The following is a 25,651-nucleotide window of genomic DNA, read 5'->3' as shown; positions in this document are numbered from 1 at the left end:
CCTGGATAAATTTTTTGTTGTATAAATTCGTTTTTTATTTCCCTTTTTCCATCTTCATATTTTACACTCATTAACTATTTTATATTTACTTTAAAATTGTTTACCTCTTACGTTGTATAAGATACATGTTATATTCTATGATGTTTTTTGGGAAGTTCATGTAATATAAATGCGATGTTCCATGATTATTTTTAGTATTCACATAATACCTGTGAAATGTTTTAGGTATATCTTAGGTTGTTCAAATAGTATCCATGTGATGTTCAAATGTTTTGTGAAATTTTTTGTTTTGTCTATTATTTGTTCTATTTCTTATTATTTTTTTCTATTTATGTTATCTATTTATCTATTTATATATATTTTATAGGTTCGGTTATCTATTTTCATGGATATTATAGTACTATCTGTGTGAACCAAGAATTTTTTATCCTAGATTGGAAATATTGTTCTTGAACTTAGAACATTTCTCTGCGAGACATTTTTATCTTGGACCTAAAATCTCACATCTACTCAACAAAAAAAGTTTTCTATTTTCATGAAGAAAATATTATTTAACAAATATTGAAATATATTTACGTGGAGTCTTGTTTTGAAAAAATTATTATAAGAATAACAATTGTACAATCGAATTTAACTTGAATGCTTAGTTTGACAACTACATCATTTTTATTTTTCAAAGTGATACAGTATATCACCGCCCGGCATGGGGTTATGCACCAGGCCAGCATAGGCTTGACTCCTAATGGCCTAAGCTGGGCTGATGTTGGGCCAAGCTGCGCGGGCCTCTGGCCAGGGCACTAAGCCAGGCCCATCTGGCCATATATAATGGTGGGTTATGTCACGAGTGATATATTGATATGGATTTTAGAAGGGCCGAGTGCGATAACGATGAAACATGAGCCCTTATTTAGTTTTGTGGGTGAAAAGTCGGCATAACCCACCACACTATACATTGTGAGTTACTTTATCCTGCCAACTATAAAACTAAATATTCTATCTTTAAATTTTTCAAAATCAGTCAAATAATCTCCTCGAACAGTTTTAGAGGGTGGTTTTATCTTTTTCTTTTTTATATATTTCTGTTGAATCTTTGAAAAATCATAATAAATTATAGAGAAATCATAAAATGAAAAATCTAAGCTTGTTGGACTCTACATGAGTAGTTCTGCACAATGAACATATTAAATGGTATGCTTTAGTACAAAGTTTTTGCTATAGTTTTAAATCTATGTTTTTCTATAATTAATTAGAATAATTCATATATACGGTTTCTATTGTCCAATTATGGTGCTTTTTATGAGTTAATTATTGTATGGTTAAAGTATAGTAAAATTTTTGTACCTATTAGATCACGTATAACTTAGGGAGTGTTTGGTTGGAATTGTTAAAGTTTAACATATATTGTAGCATTTTCGTTTTATTTGGCAATTACTGTCCGATCATGGACTAATTAGGCTCAAAAGATTCATCTTGCAAATTACTCTCTAGCCATGTTTATAGTTTCGTAAATAGTCTATATTTAATAATTCGTGCATAGGAAAAAGTCTACATAACCTCCCTCAACTATATAGAGTAGACTACTTAACCCCCTAAACTATAAAACCGATTTTTTTACCCCCTGAACTTTCCAAAACCGGTCAAATAACCGCCTCAGGCGGTTTTGGATGGTGGTTTTGTCTTTTTTATTTATGCTCGCTAAATATTTAGAAAAATATAGTAAATCATAGAAAAAACATAAAATAAAAAAAATTCAATTTTATTGAACTCTATATGAGTAGATCAACCTAGTGAACATATAATATAGTATGCTTTAGTACAAAGTCCAATTTTTTAGTTCATGGGGTTAAGTAGTCCACCGTGTATAGTTAAGAGGGTTATGTAGACTTTTTTATATATATGTCCAAACATTCGATGTGACGGGCGATAAACTTTACCGCCCGTAACCAAACAAGCCCTTAGTTATAGATTTATTTAGTTTTATTTTTTTAAATATATGTTTTATTTATAACTAAGTTATACGTGATCCAATGAGTATGAAACTTTTACCATAGTTCAAGGCTTCAAGCATACAATAATAAAACCAACATAAAAATTTCACCATAATTGGATCATAGAAACTACATATATGAATTATTTTAATTAACTACAAAAATATAGATGTAAAGCTACAACAAAAACTTTGCACTAAAGTATACCATATTATATATTCAATGTGTAGATCTACTCATCGGAAGTACAACAAAATTGGACTTTCATTTTATAATTTTTTGTGATTTATTATGATTTTTCAAAGATTCAGCAGAAATAAATAAATAAACCAGCCTCCAAAACCGCTCGAGAAGGTTATTTAATTGGTTTTGAAAAGTTTAAGGGGTAGAATATCTAGTTTTATAGTTTTGGGGTGAAGTAAACTACACTAGATAGTTGAGGAGGTTATGTAGATTTTTTTTCTATTTTTATTTGTATCTGGTAATTATTATTCAATTATAGACTATCTAGAATCAAAAGATCCGAGTAGATTGTGTAATTAGTTATTTTTTATCTATATTTAATATTTTATGCATGTGTCGTAAGATTTATAAATGTGATGAGAAATCTTGAAAAGTTTTTGTATTTTGAATGTAACTAAACCCTTGTTTAGATGCAATTTTTTTTAGAATTTGGACACTGTAGCACTTCGTTTGTATTTGACAATTATTGTCGAATTATAGATTAATTAGGCTCAAAAGATTTATCTCGTAAATTACAGTTAAAATATGTAATTAGTTATTTTTTATTCTATATTTCATACCTTATACATATTTTTTAAGATTCGATATGACACAAAACCTTGTAAACTTTTAGAATTTTAAAGCCACGTAGATAAGGCCTAAACAAAGCCTGAATGCACTTGTCTGTAGACGTCGCAAGAGAAAACCATGGACACATGGTGCCAGTGCCCAGTGGAGAGACACCAATGGATCTCTCTCTCGTCTCGCCACGGGTGCATGCGGAAACACACGCATGCGCGCGCGCGGCTTTCCCCGCGGCACACGGCGCATCAACTGCAGTGCAGCAAGGGAGCAGCTTTCGCTCGCTGGCCGCCTCGCAAAGGCAGGAGATGCGGACAAAAAAGACGAGCGGTGATCTCGAGCACGAGCAGGACAAGGTCCCCCTATCCACTCTACTACTCCCCTAGGAGGTTGCATAGTCGCAGCTCGAGCTCTGCGCCTCTGACTGTCTGACTGCCCGTGTGTGTGTGCACGCGACGTGTCCTCGTGACAAGCCACTGAAACTGACGGAAGAAGGGGGCTGAGGTATGGGCATTGTTTAGTTCCAAAATATTTTGCAAAATAGAAATATTAAGATTTTCGTTTGTATTTGATAAATATTATTTAATTATAGACTAACTAGGCTCAAAAGATTCGTCTCGTCAATTTCGACCAAACTGTGTAATTAGTTTTTATTTTCATCTATATTTAATACTTCATGCATATGTCTAAAGATTCGATGTGACGGAGAATCTAAAAAATTTTACAAAATTTTTGGGGAACTAAACAAGGCCTAAAATTTTTTCAAGATAGGTCTTGTTTAGATGTGAAATCTTTTTGTATTTCGCTACTGCAGCACTTTCGTTTGTTTGTGGCAAATATTGTCTAATCATAGACTAACTAGGGTCAAAAGATTTGTCTCGTTATTTACAGTCAAACTGTGTAATTAGTTTTTATTTTCGTTTATATTTAGTGATTCATGCATTTGCCGCAAGATTCGATGTGACGGAGAATCTTGAAAAACTTTTGGGATTTCAGTGGAAACTAGGGCTTCCCACAAAATTTTGCAAAATTCTTCAGATTCCCCGTCACATCGAATCTTTAGACGTATGCATGAAGTATTAAATATAGATGAAAATAAAAACTAATTACACAGTTTGATCGGAATTGACGAGACGAATCTTTTGAGCCTAGTTACTCTATGCTTAGACAATATTTATCAAATACAAACGAAATTGGTACTATTCACTTTTTGTAAAATATTTTGCAACTAAACAAGGCCTATGTGTTGCTAGAAAGGAGTAATTTTGAGTAATGCGGATAGCAACTCGTGTTGTGTTTTCTCTCCAAAGAGCTACCTATTTTATGACTATCAAACGGCCCAATGGTAAAAACTAACCCACACTACATTGTATTATGTGATGCTACGGTAGACCTGTTTACTAGGCCCACCCCATACCACATCATGTTATGAAGCGGCAATGGGACTACCTACACCACATTATGTAATACCTACAATAGACCCGTTTACTAGACCCACCCCATACCACATCGGCATGGGTCTATTGGCTTGGCTAAAACATATGGTTGAATATACTATCCGCTGATATATTATAAAAGAAAAATATTATTCAATAACTAATAAATTTAACAGATAAACTCAAATAATCAGACTCTAAGTAATCACATACCAATACAAATAAAATAAAGAGACGTACGGGAGGATGCACCTAGACATTATGCCATTACTGGGATGAAGCAATCATGGAGTAAGAGACAGTAACTCCCACTGCGATTGTTGATAACGACCAATTTGATGACTCCATCAAATGGGCCAAGTGGTAAACACCAGCCACTCTGCACCACATCATTATGTCATGGCGTGCGTGGGCACCGAGTAATCACAGAGAAACAGACAACTCCCCCTATGATTTCTCTCCCGGTAATTGCCTAGTCGATGATTTCATCACCCTCAGCATCTCCAAAGGCTTTGGCAAATTGATTTGGCATTTGTTGTTGTTTGCAAACTCCCATTCAAAATATAAAGGATAAAAATAGGTCATCTCCAAGAAAATTGACATTTGGACTTGGCAAAAGATAAAAATAGAAGGTCTCCAGGAGCGCGCGCTTTCTCACGCGTGACTTTGCTCGTGCAATCGGGTTTGCAAAGCCGTCCACAGCTTGACATTTTTACCAAGTTTGCTCTCTCATTTGCCAAATTGACCAAATTGCAAACTCTAAATACAAAATCGTGCATACCTCTTTTTGGAGCGCGCACACACACTCAAGCCACTTATTTGAGTTATTAATCAACATACTAGGTAGCATGCTCGTGCGTTGCTACGGGATATCTAAAGTTTTGTACTAAAAACATAAGAATCGCATGATATGATAACAATTTTGTGAAATTAAATATCAATATTAAAGCAGTATTTAATCCAAAAGGGAAAGTTTGTGAATTAATGCAATCATCATAGAGAGTGCGACATCATAGGCTCTCAGATTCCACGTACCTATTGAAGGGTCGAGATGGCGGACTAGAGGGGGGGTGAATAGTCCTTTCTAAAACTTTAACTCACCGGCTAACCGAAACAAGTGCGGAATTAAAACTATCGGTCTAGCCAAGACTACACCCCTCTATCTAAGTTCTGTAGCACCTTGAAAAGATCCTAAACAAGCAAGCAAGGTGCTACCTTAGCAAGAGCTCACCTAATCAATTCTAGGACCAAGGTCACACAAACCTATGCAACTAATACTTTACAAACTGGGTAAGCTCCTACACAAACTAGTGAGGCAAAGCGCACAAAGCCTAAGCTCACTAGCAAGCTCAAAAACAAGGCAAATAATGCCAAATTAGAGAGTGCAACTTACTTAGTTACACAAACTAAGCAATGTGACTAACAAGGTTACACAAACCAAATTAGTCACGCAAGGGAACTACTTCTAGCTACACAAGCAAGAAGGTAACTAGCAAGCTACACAAGCTAACTAATTACAAGAGCAACAACACAAGCACAAGTATAGAAAGTAAGAACAAGCTTGTGTTAGGGATTTGCAAACCAACGGGAAGAACAATGTTGACACGATGATTTTCTCCCGAGGTTCACTTGGTTGCCACCAAGCTACGTCCCCGTTGAGACAAGCTCCAAGGTTGCCGCCGGTCCTCTTGCTAGTGGTGACCCGCAAGTCACACTCTCCCACATGGAGTGCTTACCACAAGCTCTAGCACTTGACCCGGCCGGACCACTTGTCGCTCTTCACGTCTCGCTCAACTAGAGTTGCTCTTCGCGATCCCCGCGGGGTGAGCACCGTACCCCTCACAATCTCTTCTCTGGAGCACCGCACAATCTCCTTGCGTGCTTCGACGGAGTCACAAGCCACCAAGCCGTCTAGGAGGTGGCAACCTCCAAGAGTAACAAGCACCACCGGCTTGCAACACGAACACCTAGTGCCACTCGATGCAATCTCTCAATGCAACGCACTAGAATCACTCACTCGCTATTGATTCGCACTCTTGCAAGCACAAGTGAGTTAGAGGCTTTCCTAGCACTCCCCAAGCAAGGACACTAAGTCCCAAGGGTGCTCAGCACTTGCCAAGGCCGGCCACCACTTCTATTTATAGCCCTAAGGGCTAAACTAGCCGTTGCCCCTTCACTGGGCAAAACACGTGGGCACCGGACGCTCACAGGGAGCCACCGGACGCTCAACACCCAGCGTCCGGTGCTCAGCTAACCGCCACGTGTCACTAGCCGTTTGAAGTCGACCGTTGCCGCCAACGGCTACTGCGCACACGCGCCTGCACAGCACCACCGGACGCTCTGCAAGTCCACACCGGACGGTCCGGTGCTCACCGGACTCGTGCGCAGAGAGGGTGTCAAACTCGCGACCTCACCGGACGCTGGGCCCCGGACGGTCCGGTGCTCACCGGACTCGTGCGCAGAGAGGGTTGCAAAAACCCCTCACACCGGACGCTTACCACCGGACGCTCTCAAAGTGCGTCCGGTGCTTAACCCTAGCACGGTCAAGCACACCGGACGCTGAGGCCAGCGTCCGGTGCCTCCGCACTCAGCGTCCGGTGAGTGTTTCTCAGAGAGAAAACACTCCCGCGACTTCTCCAAAATTCCCACCGGCGCAATAGAAAACATACACTTAATTTTCTCAAAAGCGCCGAATCCCGCCTCGCAAGCTCGGCGGGAGGGAGAGAGGAACCTACACGCCTCTCAACCCTAGGAACTCCACCTCCTTTGAAAATGTGCCAACACCACCAAGTGTGAACCACCAAGTGCACGTGTGTTAGCATTTTCACAAACAATTTCCCAAAGGAGTTAGCCTCTCAAACTTGCCACGCCACTTGATCCTAACACGTATGCAAAGTTAATCGCTCAAGTGGCACTAGATGACCGATATGCAAACAAGTTTGCCCCTCTTGATAGTACGGCCATCTATCCTAAATCCGGTCATAAACTTCTCTACACACCTATGACCGGTGAAATGGAAATTCCCTAGGTTATACCTTTGCCTTGCGCTTTCCATTCCATCTCCTCCAATGTTGATGCAACACATGCACCAACCAATCACCAAATGATATGATCCACTTCATATCATCACGTGACCGTATTGGTTCATCGATCTTGACCTCACTTGCTCTTCACCGTTGCCTCGGTCCATCGGCGCCAAGTCTTGCTCAAGCTTCACCGTCACACGCGGTCCCTCGCTTCAAAGCCTCCGACTTGCCCTTCACTCTTGCAACCGGTCCATCAAGCCAAGCCTTATCTTGATCTTCTCCACCTTGGTCACATGACTCCATGTCATGTCTCATATGCAATGAGCTCCTCCATCATCACATAATCACTTGTGGACTAATCTTCTGTGTATCTCACATAAACACTATTAGTCCACCTAAGTTGTCACTCAATTACCAAAACCAAACAAGGACCTTTCACCTATCATGAGAGTCAAAATTCCCATTTCCAATTATGAGAGTCAAAATTGTAATGTTTTTGCCATAATTACCAAACAACAAGTTGAACCTAGCATAACAGCAAGTCTTATGTACAACTTTGCAATTCTGCAATGATGTAACCAAAAACAAAATTGATTCTTCTACCAACAGTTTGATATCGATAACTCTATGTCTTAGGTGATATGCCAAATGCTTCTAAGAAAATTTAAGACACATAAAGTGAGCACACAAAAAAAATATCCAATAACAACCAGGGTCCATAAATTTCCATAATTAGGGTAACCTTGGTCCAAATGTTGTCATCGCCATCTTCAATTCCATCAGAGCATGAATGGTCGAAGTCTACACTTACACCGGCACAAAATCCACCAAGCCATTAGCTTAGATGAATCACCTTTGCATATTGTTCCTTAGATACTGAAAAAAAAACTATCCTAGTCTATTTGAATAATATTACTGGTGCATTTTTATTCCTACAGAAAATTTAGACATCGCTGATTGAAGGATCCAAGAAATATATCATTTCAGTTCAGTCAGACAAGAAAATTCGTCTTAATCTTTACACATTATATAGGCAATAAGAAGCATTCAACACCATGACGCTCAAATACAAAGATGACAAACTCAAACCCACAAGTAATCACACGAGCACCACCACTAAAACTTAGTTACCCTTGGGGTCACGTAACCCAGACCTGACCACTAAAACTACAGAACAATATATTTCATCAAAAATATCTCTGTTATAGTTTCCTGGTGGTAGTAGGCATTCTAATTAGGTCAAATGTTGATAGTAAAAGGGAGCAAATAAAAACAATAGCTAAAACCAAACACAAGCTGCAAATCAAATATAGGTAGTCCTACGGCGGATGATCATGTCAACCACAACCAAGCTAGTGAGATGCATTGATAAATAAACAAGCTAATCACTAACAACACTAACACAAGCACTATCTTGTCTTACTTCACATGTGCTAATTTACTAAAAGAAGCACTAACATAAATTACAAACACTAACACAATTTTGCCTGAACAAAAAATAATATCATAGTCACCTGGAGGATAAAGATAAGGTTCCAAAATAGTCCAATTTGTCATTTTCAGTGAGCAACTATAGTAATTCTGATGTGCTCTAAGATTTAGCCTCATCAAGTAACTTTACAAATCGAACAACCTCAATACTGCGGGTTCGGAACTGCTTGCCATTTGAACCAAGAACAAGATCAAATTCAACCTGTCTTGTTTTTGGAAACCTCTTTTCATCACTAAGATAATGGAGCCAACCAGCCATCCTTGCAGCCTGCAGAAAGACAACAGTAAATGGAAAACATCTTGGTACCACTCTGCTCTTACACTAAAAAACATGTCAATGTGCTGTTACTGACATGATCCATTCTGCCTCCTCAACATTTAGCCGATACCTCCATTAAATGATATTAAATAAAATATTGAATGTTGATAGTAGACACTTGATCAAAATAAAGAAAGTGCAATGTTGGTATTGGATAGATTTGGATGTACATGGCAGAATTGAGAAAAAATCCTACCTTAGTCAATGAAAATAGCACTATCATGTGCTGTTTCACTAAAAGGAAAATACAGTGCTAACTGAAATACTGGATATGACACTCAATGTTTCTATTATTGTTGTTCTGTAATGAAATGCAAGTCAGTGTAATCAACAATAATATTTTCCTGATTCTCAACCTTGAATTTAAAGTTATATTAAATAAATATTTTTTTATTGCTATCCTCACCAATCAATGAAATATAGAGGTACAGTACAATTTTCTGCTACCCCTATCTTTCTTTTCTTTTCTTTTCGTTCTCTAAGACAGATTTAAAACCTACTAAAACCAAACAGGATTATAATATCAAAAGGATTCAAGGGGGAATAAAATTACGTCTTTGTTCCTTTCTGCCAGCTATCTTCATGCTTCCAAGATGAGGAAATTGTTCAGGAGTGAGGCTGAGATCCAAGTGGCGTTCAGTGTAGACATGGAGACGCCCTTGTTGTACGGTGTGCCGGATTTTGCCGCCCGGCCGCCGCCGACGGCCTAGCTGGGTTCGAGCGGAGATCTAGAGGGTGGCCTCTTCTTCTTGTGCGGTGCGGGAAGGGAGCGCTGGTGCCGCCGCCGCCACCCTAATCCTCCGCTCTGCCCACCTGCCCCAGCCGCACGCTTCAATCGCGGACCAAGTGCGGGCAGCACGGGGAAGCAGAACGGCTGGCCAATGCGTCGGTGTAGCGGGAGGTCGCGGTCTCGGCGTGTGCATCTGTGAGTTCCCCTTGCTGTGGAGACGCAAACAACGAGATTGACTCGGTCACTGGGGTCTTGGTCTCTTGGAGAGGACGGCTGCGGAGTGCAACAGCGAGGGCGAGGGCGATGGCGATGGTGTGAGTGCAATAGGGAGGGCGAAGAACGGGGACGCGCAAGGAGCGAGGCTGGCCGGCGGCGAGCACGACCTTGGAGGAGAGAGGCCAGCGGGTGGCGAGAGTGTGACCTTGGAGGACCCGAGGCCGATGGAGATCGGAAGCGCTCGAGAATCTGGATTTTTTTAGTAACCAGAGGAGATTGTGCGGGGATTGGATGATGCGGGAGGGACGTGAGCGAGCAGAACTCTTGCTTCCGCATTGGGCAGGATTAGAACGGAGGGGAAGGCACGAGAGAGCAGGGGGAGGGGATCGCAATGATTGCGGCGGTTTCCTAACAGAGACAAGGGATATGGTTGCAAGGCGCGAGGCAGACAGACGAAACAAAAGTTGCACCGAAGAAATGTTCATCTTTTACTCTTTTTAATTGTAGGAGATAGTCAAAGTTTTATACCGGACTAAAACACTAATGCATCTAGCATTTAATATAAACCTTTAAGATTTATTTAAAAATGGGCTAAGCCTAATTAGGGCACTTCTAATGCAGAAACCATCCTAGTTTCTATAGACATTAATTATAGTGTCACCTAAGCATTTTGCTGATGTGGCAAGATAGTTATTAAAGAGAGAGAGCAAAAATCATAGAAACTGAGTTTAAGTTAGAAACCATGTCTACACGAAATCCAAGACATAAACTGATATAATTGGCTGAGAACGAAGAGAGAATGAATGTGGTTGAATAAAAAAATATTCTATAGAAACTATCTTTTGGAATTATAGTTTCTATATATAGTGACTATAAAAATTAATAGGTATAAAACTACATAGAGTTTCTAGCATCGGGAGTGCCCTTAGATTCAACACATACTACTCTGCTTAATTAGGCTTAATTTTTTTTACTACACAAGAATGCACAGGTTTTTAGGCCAGTCTCAATGTAATTTTATTATAGTTTCATACAGTTTATGATATTATATTAATGAAGAGAGATAATAAGAATTTTATAAAAATATTCAGATGTGTTAAAAACTGGATCATGAAACTTTCACGGGATAACCTTAGAATAGTACTACTATGTTAGTAGTAATCATCCAGATTTTTTTTTACTACACGAGAATGCCCCTGCGCTGACGAGTCAGACCATGCGCTGAGAAACCGTGTCTTTGACCCTGATTCAGACCTCTCTGCTTCATGCACCCAAAATGGGATTAGCACTGCTGGGCCCAAGCGACGCGCTAAACACGCACGCTGCCTCCGCCTCCCAAACCGGCTGTCTCCATCCTAATCCGCCCACTAATCTGAACCATGATTGGTCCTCCCGGGAGACCCCTAATCCCCGCAAAATTCCACGGACGCCGATGGCCGACCACGGTTTGTTCTGCCGGTGCCGAGACTACCTGTCCCAGTCCCTACGCAAATAGATTTGTCTCGACTAAGGGTCAGAAAATATTCATACTATTTCACTCCTACTTACATGCCACTCGACTCGAGTGGATAAAAAGAATGACATACAAGCCCTTGCTTCCCCTCTCTTCTTTGCTTTTCCAAAGAAAAAACACTGTCACGGTATTTGATTGCCGTGTCACCCTGCTTCTCGCTACATCCAATCCAATAGTAGTAACACTAGCTCTTTTTTCTAATGGTTGAGCTAATTGAGCTTGGATATATGATGGGGATTATTGTGCATGCTAATAAGCTTCACATAAATAGTAGTAGTAGGTCTTTCATTCCTTCGTTGTGTTGTTCTTGTTGCCGACTTTATCTTAATAATATAGGGAGGACTAAGATTACTTGAGGATCAGGGTTTGTGTGTTTGGTCAAGCGCCACTAAAGGTACTTGCGATGGACGATGGTCGGTGGTGAACCTACTCGATCGGTTGCTCAGGACATGAAAAAAAAAGGATAAGGTCTTGTTTGGATGTTATCGGATTCACCTCAATCCACATGTATTGGAGTGGATTAAAATATAATTTAGTTCAAGTTCCACTCCAACCCACACCAATACATATGGATTGATGCGAATCCGACTACATCCAAACAAACCCTAAAGCGTGAGGCAAGGGCATGCAATGCCCGGTTTGGAAACTCGATTGGTTGAAGCTTGAAGACGAGGAAGGATGGACAAGGGAACCAAGTCAAGATAATCCTCCCACTTCATGAATAAGGGTGATTGAATTGCTTGCAAGCAGACCATGTTGTGCGTGACTGTTTTTTTTTCGTGAGGATTAGGTAAAACAGAGATGGCAATAGATAAGTCCCTACTCACATGAGGAATTTTCAGCATCCTCGATCCTTGTTCCTGCAGGCCAATATAAATCCCAATGGGGATCCTTATCCTGCTTAAGTATTACTACTAGCTAGCATGTGGGTAATTTGCATAGGACCTTACTATTTCTCCATAGGTTTTAAAATATATGTATACTGTGTATCCTAGTGTCTTTTTTTTGACATATTGGATAACCCTATGATGCCATGTCCTTGGATTTGTAATGCTATTTTGTACCGGTGATGTCAACTCTTCGTCGTCCTAGTTTAGGGTCTGTTTAAATCAGTTATGGTTAGTTATGAGTTGGAGTTAAAATTTAGTTTAAATTGGTTAGAGGTTGGCTAACAACTAGTTTTAGATACTTAGCTATTTAGCTTAAAAAATAGTCACCTTGTTAACCCTTGTTTGGATGGTTATTTTAGCTATTTTAGGCTCTTACTATTGCCCATATACAAAGCGTGTATTTACATATGGGGTGAGTAAGTATTGTTATTGAGTTGTACTCTCTCCGTCCAAAAAAATCCTACTATAGAAGTGACATTCACTACCGATTGTTTTGAAACCGGTAGGGATAGAGTATTACTAATTTACTGTCAATTCGTGACTTCAACCAGTAGCGATAGACATGATGAGCGTGACTTCAACCAGTAGCGATAGACATGATGAGCATTACCAGTTCATGGCTTGAACCAGTAGTAATAGATATTTTTTGCATAGAAAATTGAGTTCTGCTCTGGTGCTCCTTTTCTAAAAATCTTTGTGAATCTTAAAGCCAACGCAGTTAATACGGTTAAGGGTAAATACCAGGTAAACTCGAGATTTTGCATGGCTGCATGCGTGGTGACAGAAAATATCTCCTAACTCGAGATTTTTTGCATCTGCTAATCTAAAGATTTTGCATCTCCTAATTGCACGGAATAGTATGGCGTGGGTAGTCCATGGCTTCAGCCTCTTCACGCAACAAATCTCATGTTTTGATCTAGAACTAGAAAAGCAAACAAGAAACAGATTTAGGTGAAACAAAAAACACACGAGGAAAGATTAATTGATAGACATGCCAGGGTTTTCAATTTCATTTTTTGATTTTTTGTCACCCTCAAAATCACTAAAATTCGTAATTTTTCACATTTTAGGGACCCAAGAAAGGAATTTGTTTTTTTGATGTAGATCTAAACAAAACAAATTTTTAGAAGAATATGTAACATAAACAATAAAAATGAGTAAGAATTATATATACACAATAAACCACATGAGTAATGTGAAATTTTGGAGATTTTTTTTTGGGTCACCTCCGAAATCCCTAAAACTTCGGCAAAATTTTGAACCTAGGACATGCTAGCCTTTTTCTAATGAAACATTTTACTCTACTTGTTGGTATGTTGTACCATCTTATTGTTTATAATAATTAGCGTTGAATTATGTTTACAGAAGTAGGAGTACAACAATATATAACATGTAACATTTAACAAATACTCAGAATTAGATCCTGACGAAAATAGTGAGAGGCTGATTTGCATGCAAGCATGCATGCAGAACGGCCTAGAGTTGGATAAGAATGAAATCAATTGTTTACTTTATGGATCCACGCCTAACCACATTAACTACTTTTGCTTTGAGATTCACAAAATTTTTTTGTTAGGGAGTACCGGAGCAGAACTCTAGAAAATTTATAATTTTTTATACGATATCATATGAAAGACAAACTTTGTATCACAATTATAGAGTTTAAAGAGACCTAAAACTTTATAGTTTACAACTTTTAAATTTGAGATGGTTTACAATTTCAAATATTTAATATAATTTCTCGGATTAGATTTGACATGTTTAACAATGTCGAATGGAGACAAAGTCAACAACAAAGTTGTAGTACTCGACAAGATCTACAACTTTGCAGTTAATAACTTTTTCATTCAAGATTGTTTCGAGTGTTAAATATATAGTATATAATATATAAGACTCAAAAATATGTAGTTAAAAGAATGATGTAAGCTATATAATCACATATGTTGTCTAGCCTAGGTAGTATGCGTGTGCAAGGAAACGTGAACGTTGAGGTCGTGAGTTCAAATCCTGAAAAATTTCAGCAACAATGGTTGGTATTAACATTTATGTCTCCATGTAGGTTTATTATGAAAATATATTTCATAACTAATGATAATTTAATAATATTTATTTTATATCATAAATGTTTGTATTTTATATATAAGTTAGATTAAACTTCAAATCATTGACTCCTTGAAAAAGTGAGGATTACATCTTTTTTATAAAGAGAAGTAGCTTTATTTAGAAATTTAGAATTAAACAAAAAAAATATAATTTGGCATGGTTTACTATTGTTTTTTGCTTGGCCAAAGATTTGTGTTGTGCCGCGGTAAATCATCATCTCTGATCAACAGCACATGGCTGCTTTGAATCTCGGAAATCTCGTTGCAGGTCTGATCCACGTCATATTTACGTGCATAACACATAGTATCTTCACAAATCTGAGGCGACATCTAAACTTCACCTGATCTCGATCCCTGGTAGTGTACTAGTAGTACCACTAGTAATAATGGATCAATAACCATAGCTATAATTAACGTCATCACGTGACAATAATGCTTAGCTCTGCCCGCCTACCATCACTAGCAGCTACACTATCTTCCGGGTTCTGACTTTTCCAGTCGTTGCCGTTGCCACCCAATCTCCCTCATTTCATTTTCTTAATCTTCAAGAGTTGACAAAACTTGACTAACCAACTTTTTTCTCTATTTTTATTTTCTTCTTTTAATAAATAAAAAAGAATAAACAGGGGGTTTCCAATTCCACCAGCATCACTGTACTGTACCATTTGGGCTCATGTATATAATAATAATACTATAAATAGAAAACAAATTGAGGGGATGAAATGGAGAGAAAAAAAAAACAACCAGCCTCTGACACCAGGGGACCACCCCTTGATCAAGCCCCATGTGACAATGTGAGACCCTCTACGGATCCATCGCCTCCAAGATCCAAACCATTAATCACCACACACACCCCTTCCCTGTTTTCTCTTTATATTTTCTATAATGATAAAAAACCATTTCCAATAATTTCTTGGGTGCTAGTCCATATTTATACCAAATCAGAAAAGTATTAATAAAACAAATAAATTGCCATGCGGTAACTGTAAAACTCCATGGGCGGGTAGCTGGGCAACAACCAATGCCGGTGCAGAGGAGGGGAATAGGGGGGATGCATGACGAGAGCAAAGAAGGCAAGTAGCCGGGTCCGTGTCCCCTTTCTGTTTCTGGGCTTCTGGCCCCTGCCTAGCTCTCGCGCTGGGGAGTTTCATCGAGAAATAATTCGAAATCCTGCTGAAATAATTCGGTGGTCCAGGACACCATGGGGCCTCTGCAAAGATCATGCCGGTATGATCGGGGTAAACAATCAATCTTTTACGCACTTTTCCCGTCTCCTGCCATCCTCATCTTTCTCACCTTTCTTTACCTGGGTGCTATGTGATCTCTACCTGAAAAGTACCGGCGTTTGTGCATGCAACGATATGTCCTCATGTCCAGCAAAGGGAAATCCCTGCAAACTTGTGCAAAAACAGGGGTTGGTTTGTAGTTTTCAGACAAGGAGCTGGACATGAAGGGGGATTTGAGCCTTGTAGTTTTGTATAGAGGGGAAAGACATGGTACAGTGAGGAGTATATAGGGAAATTGCAACGGCCTTTTGCTTATCAATATTATGGCGGTCCTTCGGTGATGATTCTGATGAAGAAACCACAAAAAATGGAGGGAGCAATAGTTTTTTCTCTCTCTTCAATTTTGAGAAGGAAACAAAGAGACGCACGGAGTGCACGTTTTATATTTTTTGTCATGTTCAATATCACTTCTAGAAGTACCTTATTATATATATATATATATATATATATATATATATATATATATATATATATATATATATATATATATATAATTAAACCGGAAAAAAGAGTAACATTCGTTGCCGACTCACTGCTCTTTACTTTAGGGGAAAAAGACAGTAAAAAACTATTGTGGGTTTGTAGGAAACCAACCAAAATGTAGGGCCTAGCTCTTAAAAAAAATTAAAACAAAAGTCAATTGATGATGTTACCATATATAAAACAAAGCAGCTTATGGAGTATGCATCTTTTCATTATTTCTCTGTCGGTAACTCTAAAAATTTGTATACAATAGCTCAAGGTAGACAATGGTTTTGAACATCTATACAAGTTATTGTTGTTTTCTAAAAAAAATATACAAAAACTCAAGCTAGGCATAACATTTATGAATCTATGCACAAATACTTACTATTAAAGAGACAAGTTTGTACTTCAAACTAGCACGACAATTTAGGCATTGTTCATGGTTATGGAGTGAGTTTATAGTAATACAATTGATGTCTTATGACTTATAGATCTTAGAGGATTTTGAGCCTTTGACATTGTACTTATCAAATGAATTAGTACTCTTTGCTTTTTAGGGAACAAAGAAATATAAATAAAAAACCATTGCAGGTTCATAGGGAACCAGTCAAACACATAGGGGCCAAAGGTTTTTGGCTCTTCATTTTTTGAAATAGAAGATAGTTGGTGGTGTTCTACATATAAAACAAGTAGAGTATGGAGTACACATCTTTTCCTTATTTCTTTCGATAACTCCAAAAAGTTCTGTACAACAACTGGCTAAACATAATGGGTGTGAATGTATGCGTAAAATGTTGTTTTTTTCTTAACAAAATAATCGTATGAAATAACTCAAGCTAGGCATAACAGTTATGAATGTGTACGCAAACAATCGTTTTGTTTTCTCCGTGTCACAAGGACAAACACCATTGTGGAGACAATTTTATATCTCAAAACTTGCACGACAATTTAAGCATTTCTCATCGTTATTGAGTAGAGTTTATGGTAATACATTTGATGTCTTATGACTCACAAATCTTAGAGGAATTTTGAACTCCCCATATTCTCTTTACCCTTTTATCACCTATCCTTGGATACACTTAGTTCTTCACTAGTTCACTTCATGTTCCATGTGGAAATTTGATACCTTGAAATCCTATACCTTGCATACACATTCCATACACTTGCAGATTTATCTGGTTATTATATCTAGTATCAACACACATCATTATTTCTTTGTTGATAAATCCAAAAAAACTATGTAAAATAACTCAACAACTCATGCTAGACATAATGGTTATGAACATCTGTACAAATTATCATTGTTTTCTCAATAAAATTGTGTACAATAGCTCAGGCATAAACAGTTATGAACGTGTCTGCAAACAATTGTCATTTTCTCCATGTCACGTGGGTAGCCACCTTTGAAGAGACAAGTCTGTGCTTCTAAACTAACACGGCAATTTAAGCATTGCTCATGGTTATAGAGCAAGATTTGTAGTAATATACTTGATGTCTTATGAATTACAAATCTTAGAGAGGTTTTGAACCTTTGACACTATATTTATCAATAAGTTAGCACTCTATGCTTATTTAGGGAACAAATACATATAAATAAAAAACCATTGTAGGCTCACAGGGAGCCAAACAAAATATAGGGACCAAGTTTTTCAGATCTCCATTTTTTAAACAGAAGTCAATCGATGATGTTACTACACATAAACAAGAAGAGTATGGAGTACACATAATTTCATTATTTATTTTTATTGATAAATCCAAAAAAACTATGTACAAACTCAACCACTCCGGCTAGACATAGTTGTTATGATCATTTATACAAATTATCGTCGCTTTCTCAATAAAATTGTATATAACAGCTCAAGCTAGGCACAATGGTTATGAAGATGTGCACAAATAGTTGCCATTTCCTCCATGTCACGCGGATAGACACCTTTGAAGAGACAATCAGTGCTTCAAAACTAGTATGGCAATTTCAACACTGCTCATGGTTATGGAGTAGGGTTTATAAACACTTTATGTCTTATATTTACAAATCTTGGAGAAAATTTGAACCTTTGATACCATACTTATCAATGAGTTACCACTCTTTACTTCTTTAGGGAACAAAGATATTTAAATAAAAAACCAATGCAGGTTTGTAGAAAATCAACCAAAATAGAGACACATAAGGTTTTTGGTTCTATATTTTTTAGAAACAAAAGCCAACTAATGATGTACTACTTATAAAAAGTAGAGTATAGAGTACACATGTTTTCATTAACTTTTGTTGATAACCCAAAAAATTGTATACAACAACTCAACAACTCATGCTAAACATAATGGTTACGAACATCTGTATAAATTATTATCGTTTTTCTAACAAAATTGTGTACAACAGCTCATGTTAGGCATAACGGTTATGAACATATGTGCAAATAATTGTCGTTTTCTCCCTATCACACAGATAGCCCACTTTTGAAGAGACAAGTCTGTGTTTCAAAATTAACACAACAATTTAAGCATTACTCATGGTTATGGAGTAGGGTTTATAGTAATACACTTGATGTTTTATGACTTACAAATCTTAGAAAAATTATGAAGCTTTTGATAGTGTACTTATTAATAAGTTACCACTCTTTACTTCTTTAGGGAACAAAGACATATAAATCAAAAACTATTACACGTTCATAGGGAACCAACCAAAATATGGACATTGAAGGTTTTTGGTCCTTCGGTTTTAAAAGTAGAAGACAACTAATGATGTACTATGCATAAAACAAGCAGAGTATAGATTACACATCTTTTCGTTCATTCTTTATCGATAACTCCAAGAATTGTATACAATATGTCAACATCTCAGGCTAGACACAAACTATTATGAATTGTGCGTAAACTATTGTCGTTTTGTCCAGCAATTTATACGCAACAGGTCAAGGTAGACATAGCGGTTATGAACGTATGCGTAAATTATTGTCGTTTCCTCTATGTCATGCAGATTGCCTCCGTTGAAGGGGCAAAGTTTGTGCTTCAAAAGTAGCGCCACAATTTAAGCATTGCTTATGGTTACGGAGTAGGATTTATAGTAATACACTTGATGTTTTATGACTTACAAATCTTAGAGAAATTATGAACTTTTTGACATTGTACTTATTAATAAGTTACCACTCTTTACTTCTTCAGGGAACAAAGACATATAAATCAAAAACTATTACACGTTTGTACGGAACTAACCAAAGTATAGACATTGAAGGTTTTTGGTCCTTCAGTTTTAGAAATAGAAGACAACTAGTGATGTACCGCGCATAAAACAAGCAGAGTATAGATTACGCATCTTTTCGTTTATTCTTTATCGATAACTCCAAAAATTATATACAATATGTCAATAGCTCAGGCTAGACACAAACTACTATGAACTGTACGTAAACTATTGTCGTTTTGTCCAACAATTTATACGCAACAGCTCAAGCTAGACATAGCGGTTATGAACGTATGCGTAAATTATTGTCGTTTCCCCCATGTCTGCAGATTGCCACCGTTGAAGAGACAAAGTTTGTGCTTCAAAACTAGCACCACAATTTAAGCATTCCTTACGGTTGTTATGGAGTAGATGTTTATATCTTAAGACTCACAGATCTTAGAGCAATTTACCGAGAAGTCATCTAATTTCCTAATTATCGAAACAAAGTAACTATCACACTGATTTTTTATTTGAGAAAACAGTAACTATCACACTGATGATGGAAGTAGAGCCTCACTCACCTTCCAAACATGTCCACTGGACATGGTGGTGAAACAGACACCACAGACGAAGCAAGCAACACGCTGTGGTCTGTGGATGGACTTCACGTCTTCACCCCCCTACTGCTCTCCGCCGCAGCGCATCGCAGGGGGGGGGGGGGGGGGGGCCCCCCCCTGACGTACCATAAAATCCAAAAACGCTCAAAACAATCACAAAACGCCAATTGATTAGCGATCAATCAGCGGCGTAATTTAATTTTTCTTTTTGGGTAGACAGAAGAGACGGACAAAATCGCGTAACAAAACGGTTCTCCTCCCTCCGAAGAAATGCGTATAGATAGAGAGAGAAACAAGAGAGAGAGAGGGGGAGAACTGGAGCAGGGGGAGAAGAAAACAAAAGTTCTTCACCCCTGCCGTCTTGCTCACTTTTCAATATCTCACGTCGTCGCCCCATTGCAAGGCTGCTTCTGGTGTCCCTCCCTCTCTCTCTCTCACACACACACGCACACTTTCCCTCTCTAGATTCCAATACTTTCCCCTGTTCCTGGGCAAGCCCATCATGACGTGAGGGTAGGGGGAGGCGCTGCCCAGTCTACTCTAGCCTGGGTCTGCAGAGAGAGAGAGAGAGAGAGAGAGAGAGAGAGAGAGAGGAGACGAGGGAGGGTCGGAGGGTGGGAGGGAGTAATACAACAGAGCCAAGCCGAGGGAGGAGGAGGAGAGAGGGGAAGAAGGGGGAGCAGAGAACCCAAAGAGGCAAGGCAAGGAAGCAGGGAGGAACTCCAAGATTGGGGGCGACTGGTAAGCAAGAAAGGAAGCTCGTTTCTTTAGCATCACTGGGTGATTGATTGATTTCCGCCGCCATCCATTCCGCTCAATTCTTACCTTCCGCTGCCGCCGCCGCCGCAGATAAAGATAACAAGAGCGAGGAGCAGAGGCGCCGTTGTTTTTTTCTCCTCCGATTCCCTCAGCTTCCTGGGGGGTGGGAGGGGCGAGGTTCGCCGGGCGCGCCGGACGGACACGCCGCGATGGCCGGCGTCGACGCCGCCAGGTACGCGCACAGCCCGGCGCACCACGCCGTGGCGGCGCGTGACCACGCCGCGCTGCGCCGCGTGCTGGACGCGCTCCCGCGGGCGCGCCGGCCCGAGGAGATCCGGACGGAGGCGGACTCCGTCGCCGAGGAGGCCCGCGCCGAGGCCGTCTCGGCGGTCATCGACCGCCGCGACGTGCCGGGCCGGGAGACGCCGCTCCACCTCGCCGTGCGCCTCTGTGACGCCACGGCGGTCGAGATGCTCATGGCGGCCGGCGCCGACTGGAGCCTGCAGAACGAGCAAGGGTGGAGCGCGCTCCAGGAGGCCATCTGCGCGCGCGAGGAGGCCCTGGCGCGCGTCATCGTGCGCCACTACCAGCCCCTCGCCTGGGCCAAGTGGTGCCGCCGCCTGCCTCGCGTCGTCGCCACCATGCGCCGGATGCGGGACTTCTACATGGAGATCACCTTCCACTTCGAGAGCTCCGTCATCCCGTTCATTTCCCGCATCGCGCCCTCCGACACCTACAGGGTCTGGAAGCGCGGCGCCAACCTCCGCGCCGACATGACCCTCGCTGGTTTCGATGGCTTCAAGATCCAGCGCTCCGACCAGACCATACTCTTCCTCGGGGAGGGGTCGGAGGACGGCAAGGTGCCGCCGGGTTCACTGTGCATGATCAACCACAAGGACAAAGAGATTATGAACGCGCTGGAGGGGGCAGGCGCCCCGGCCTCGGAGGCAGAGGTCCAGCAGGAGGTCACTGCAATGTCACAGACCAACATCTTCCGTCCAGGGATCGACGTCACCCAAGCCGTGCTGCTCCCACAGCTCACATGGCGGCGCCAGGAACGGACAGAGGCCGTTGGCCCGTGGAAGGCCAAGGTGTATGACATGAATCATGTGGTGGTCAGTGTCAAGTCAAGGAGGGTCCCTGGGGCTATGACGGATGAGGAATTCTTCTCATCTTGCAATGACAATGATACAGAGAGCGAGGGGTTTGATGATGTTTTGACTGAGGAGGAGAAGAAGCAGTTGGAGGCCGCGCTAAAAATGGATTCTCCAGATGCCGGTGGGGAGTCCGACTCATTTGCTGGCCCTCGACATAGTTGCGTTGAGCCAAGGGAGAGGGAGATACCGATTGAGGATATGAGTGTTTCTGGAAATGGGGAGAGTAAGCATGACAAGAAAGGTTGGTTCAGTAGTTGGGGAAAGAGAAGTCAGGTTAGCAAGCCAGAAGGGGTGAAGAAGATGGCACCTCCAAGGAGCTCGCTCTGTATAGATGAGAAGGTGAGCGACCTCCTCATTGAATCTCCCTCAAATGTACAAACAAGGCCAGGAAGGCATTCGGTAGATGTAGTCAGAGCAGATGACAACAGAAGGATCAGGGAAAGGGATAATAGGAGACATGTTGCTTCTGCGGAGAATGGGCGGCGCAGAGAAGGTTCCAAAGAAAGCGAGTATAAGAAAGGGCTAAGGCCTGTTCTCTGGCTCTCTCCAAATTTCCCTCTTCGTACTGAGGAGTTGCTGCCATTGCTTGATATTCTTGCAAACAAGGTGAAGGCAATCCGTCGTTTGAGGGATCTACTTACAACAAAACTCCCTCCAGGAACATTTCCAGTCAAGGTATGGTCTGATACATGTTTCAAGATGCAATACCTTCTCTACAGTTTGTCCCTCCATTATGTGTGCTGTTATTTCACCTTGATTGTTTCATATCTACTTTAATACTCAATTTTGTCAGTTTTTGTAGCTAGAAAAATCACCACTGTTTAGATTAATTATCCTGCATGCTTGAAGACATGAGCTTGTTTCAGAACTATTGGACAACCATCTTGCAGTAGTCGACATATTTATACCTTCGTAGTGATCTAAATTTCTGTCATTATGTGCTGCAGTATGTACATAATTGTTGACCTGGTTATTCTCTTTCATAAATCCGAGAATTGCTGTCTGTGTCGGCACATTGAAATTGTACTGTTGGTAACATTTCATAATTCATAGACAAAGTGTTTTTTGGGTGTTAGATTGGTTGCACAGGATGTATGAAACATGTGCTCTTAGTCTAAAATTGATTCTGGCTGTTAAACTTTTTTGTATCCTGTTTTGTGCAAGAAAAACAACAACGATATGAAGCTTGTAACCATGTAACATGCAGTCTCTATATTAGTAGACTAGGATAAAGTAGGGAGCAAGGTAGATTTTATACAATCAAGTTTCTCTACTAGGACAGATATTTATGTTAATGAATCTTTGTAATATCATACTTGGAGAATCCCTTTTTTGTGTTTGTTTACTGATCAAATTCAGAGCAATTACTACTTGTATGGTCGCTAAATTTTTTTTAGGGATACCTTTTTCATATATTCATATCCTGTTCTGATAGATGTTCACTTCTTACCTAGTTAATGTGGTCCTTTACTACTGTAGTAAGCTGAGTAGTTAGATGATTTTATATTGCAGTCTCATACTATTAGTTTTAAGCTTTGAAAGGAGTTTTCTGTCGGAGATCTCCATAGCAATGAATATCATGGAATATATACCTTTGTCAACATAAGATTGAGCCATACTTTGTATGGTTGAAAAACTAACATTTATCAATATTTATGGGGAAGTTTGCTGCAAAATGGTATCTGTATTGCTGATTTTATCAAATCTTAGCTCCAATTTTGGCTGCCTCGGGGGAAAACATAAAAATCAGATTTAGGATAATTTGAATTATGTAGACTGTGTTTTTTAGGTGAGTGACTTGATATTACAGACCTTCCTTAGACTTCATATTCATTTATAACAGAACTGTTTAAAGTTGCATTTGTCTTGAAAGGTTCTATTCAGTTTGAAGTAGGATATAATATGTGACCAACTTTTCAATGCAAGGCATGTAGTTCTATGCTTATCATTCCAATGGCTCACTCTATACAATTTTAGTTAGGTAATAGAGTTGGTAACAGGATAACCTTACAGTTTACACTTTGCAACAATGCATTGGTTTCTCTAGATTGCTGATGTTGATATTGTTACATTGTTCCTGTTTTTGCTATCATTGGTGTGGTTCTTCATGTCTCTCTTGGTACCTCTTTTTTTTCTTGGGGGGGGGGGGGGGGGGGGTGCACAAATCTCTCTTGGTATCATTGATGCCTACCTAGTAGGGACCATGCATGAATCTAGGGAATCAGATGAGTGAAATAGGGTATACATTTTCATAGGAAAATAGTACCATGTTTACTTGCTAATCTGTGATAAGTAAGGTGTACTAAATCTAGTGTTATGCACTCATTTGTGAACAGGCAGTAGGATCTAGTGTTATCCATGGTTGCTCTTAGATGCTTGTTTTTATATAAGCTTTCCTAAAGTACTATAGATATTTTGCACTTTGATATGGCAGCATGCTCTTCAAACAGGCAGTAGGATCTAGTAGGCACTATTCAGATACAAGAGAAAATACGTAAAGCATAGAGAGTTTGCCTGACTCATTTGTTTGTCTTTGATATATGCAATCTTCGGTGAAGTACCCATTCAACAGATGCTTGTATATAATTTCAGAAAAATCAATGCAACTAAGAATATATGTTCATGTTTAGGTTGAGAAAATTAATTTGTCCTGCTTTTTGCCTACTGCAGAAATATTCTTTTATTTAATCTTGCTCTTTGTTGAATAACAATTTCTTTCCTGCAGTTATAATCCTTTCTGTGCCATTGTAATAGTCAATGTATAATTCAGTAATGTATTTTTTTTCCCTCAGGTTGCTATTCCAGTTGTGCCTACAATCAGAGTGCTTGTGACATTCACAAAATTTGAAGAGCTACAGCCGCTGGAGGAGTTCACCACACCACCTTCAAGTCCTGACAACAGTAAGAGCCCTGCAGTGCAGCCTTCTTCAAACTCCTGGATCCAGTGGATCAAGGCGCCTTACCGCCAGAACTTCTCGACGGCACCGGGCCCAAGCAGCCGCGTGGAGGACATCCAGGACCCGTTCGCCATTCCTTCCGATTACGTGTGGACAACACCTGAAGAGAAGAAAAAGAAGACACAGGAAAACAAGAGCAAGTCTAAGAAAGGCAGGAACGGGGCATAGATAGTTGTAGGTGATGATAGCATTGGTGAAGAGAGGGAGGGGGGGGGGGGGGGGGTTAAAAGTTATATGTTGTGGGTGAAAAGGGCTATACTCTGCCGGATCTAACAGGAGGGATGAGTGGAAGATTTGGAGATTTCGACTGCTCTGACGTCGAATATTGAGAAGCGACCGCTTGTCTTCTGTCATTGTGTTATAACAGATTTGCTGTCAGTCAACATTCTTTCGTTTAACCCAAATCATTTCGGTCCTGATTATTATTGCAATCTATTGGTAGATTTTGAGATGTGGTGGCTTCTGGGATTGCTGTTTTTAAGTTACTGCTATCTTTACCGTGCCAACATTCCAACAACAGTCGATGCCATGTTGCTGTCGAATATTTGTTGAATGGCACGAATTGTAGCTGATCATGTACTCTGGACCCATTTCCCAGTGATGTACAGCCCCTATGTCCTCCTGCCTAGGTACGGCGCATCTTCTTTATTCTCCTTTTCCAACTATAGGCTACGCATGCTGAAATCCTGTAATGGTACTTCTTCGGTTCTTCCGTCTGAGTACAAGCTGAAATACTGT

At 40.0% G+C, this 25,651-nt stretch overlaps 1 protein-coding gene and 1 long non-coding RNA gene across 2 annotated transcripts; one reads left to right on the top strand and one right to left on the bottom strand.

The window, feature by feature from the left end:
- Positions 8,250-10,415, bottom strand: LOC110432290. The gene is made up of 2 exons (XR_002449708.1): positions 9,618-10,415; positions 8,250-9,013 (listed from the first exon to the last, which is right to left on the bottom strand). It is a non-coding gene; the product is annotated as an uncharacterized LOC110432290 (long non-coding RNA).
- LOC8059730 (ankyrin repeat domain-containing protein 13C) lies at positions 20,315-25,364 on the top strand. Its single transcript, XM_002461858.2, has 3 exons — positions 20,315-20,781; positions 20,890-22,631; positions 24,749-25,364. The coding sequence occupies exons 2-3, from the start codon at positions 21,009-21,011 to the stop codon at positions 25,079-25,081; spliced, it is 1,956 nt and encodes a 651-aa protein (XP_002461903.1). The 5' UTR covers positions 20,315-20,781; positions 20,890-21,008; the 3' UTR covers positions 25,082-25,364.

Source organism: Sorghum bicolor, chromosome 2 (assembly GCF_000003195.3).
Source record: "Sorghum bicolor cultivar BTx623 chromosome 2, Sorghum_bicolor_NCBIv3, whole genome shotgun sequence".
Classification (NCBI taxonomy): Eukaryota; Viridiplantae; Streptophyta; class Magnoliopsida; order Poales; family Poaceae; genus Sorghum; species Sorghum bicolor.
The sequence above is the reverse complement of the archived record's forward strand: the minus strand, read 5'-3'. Positions and strand labels throughout refer to the sequence as shown.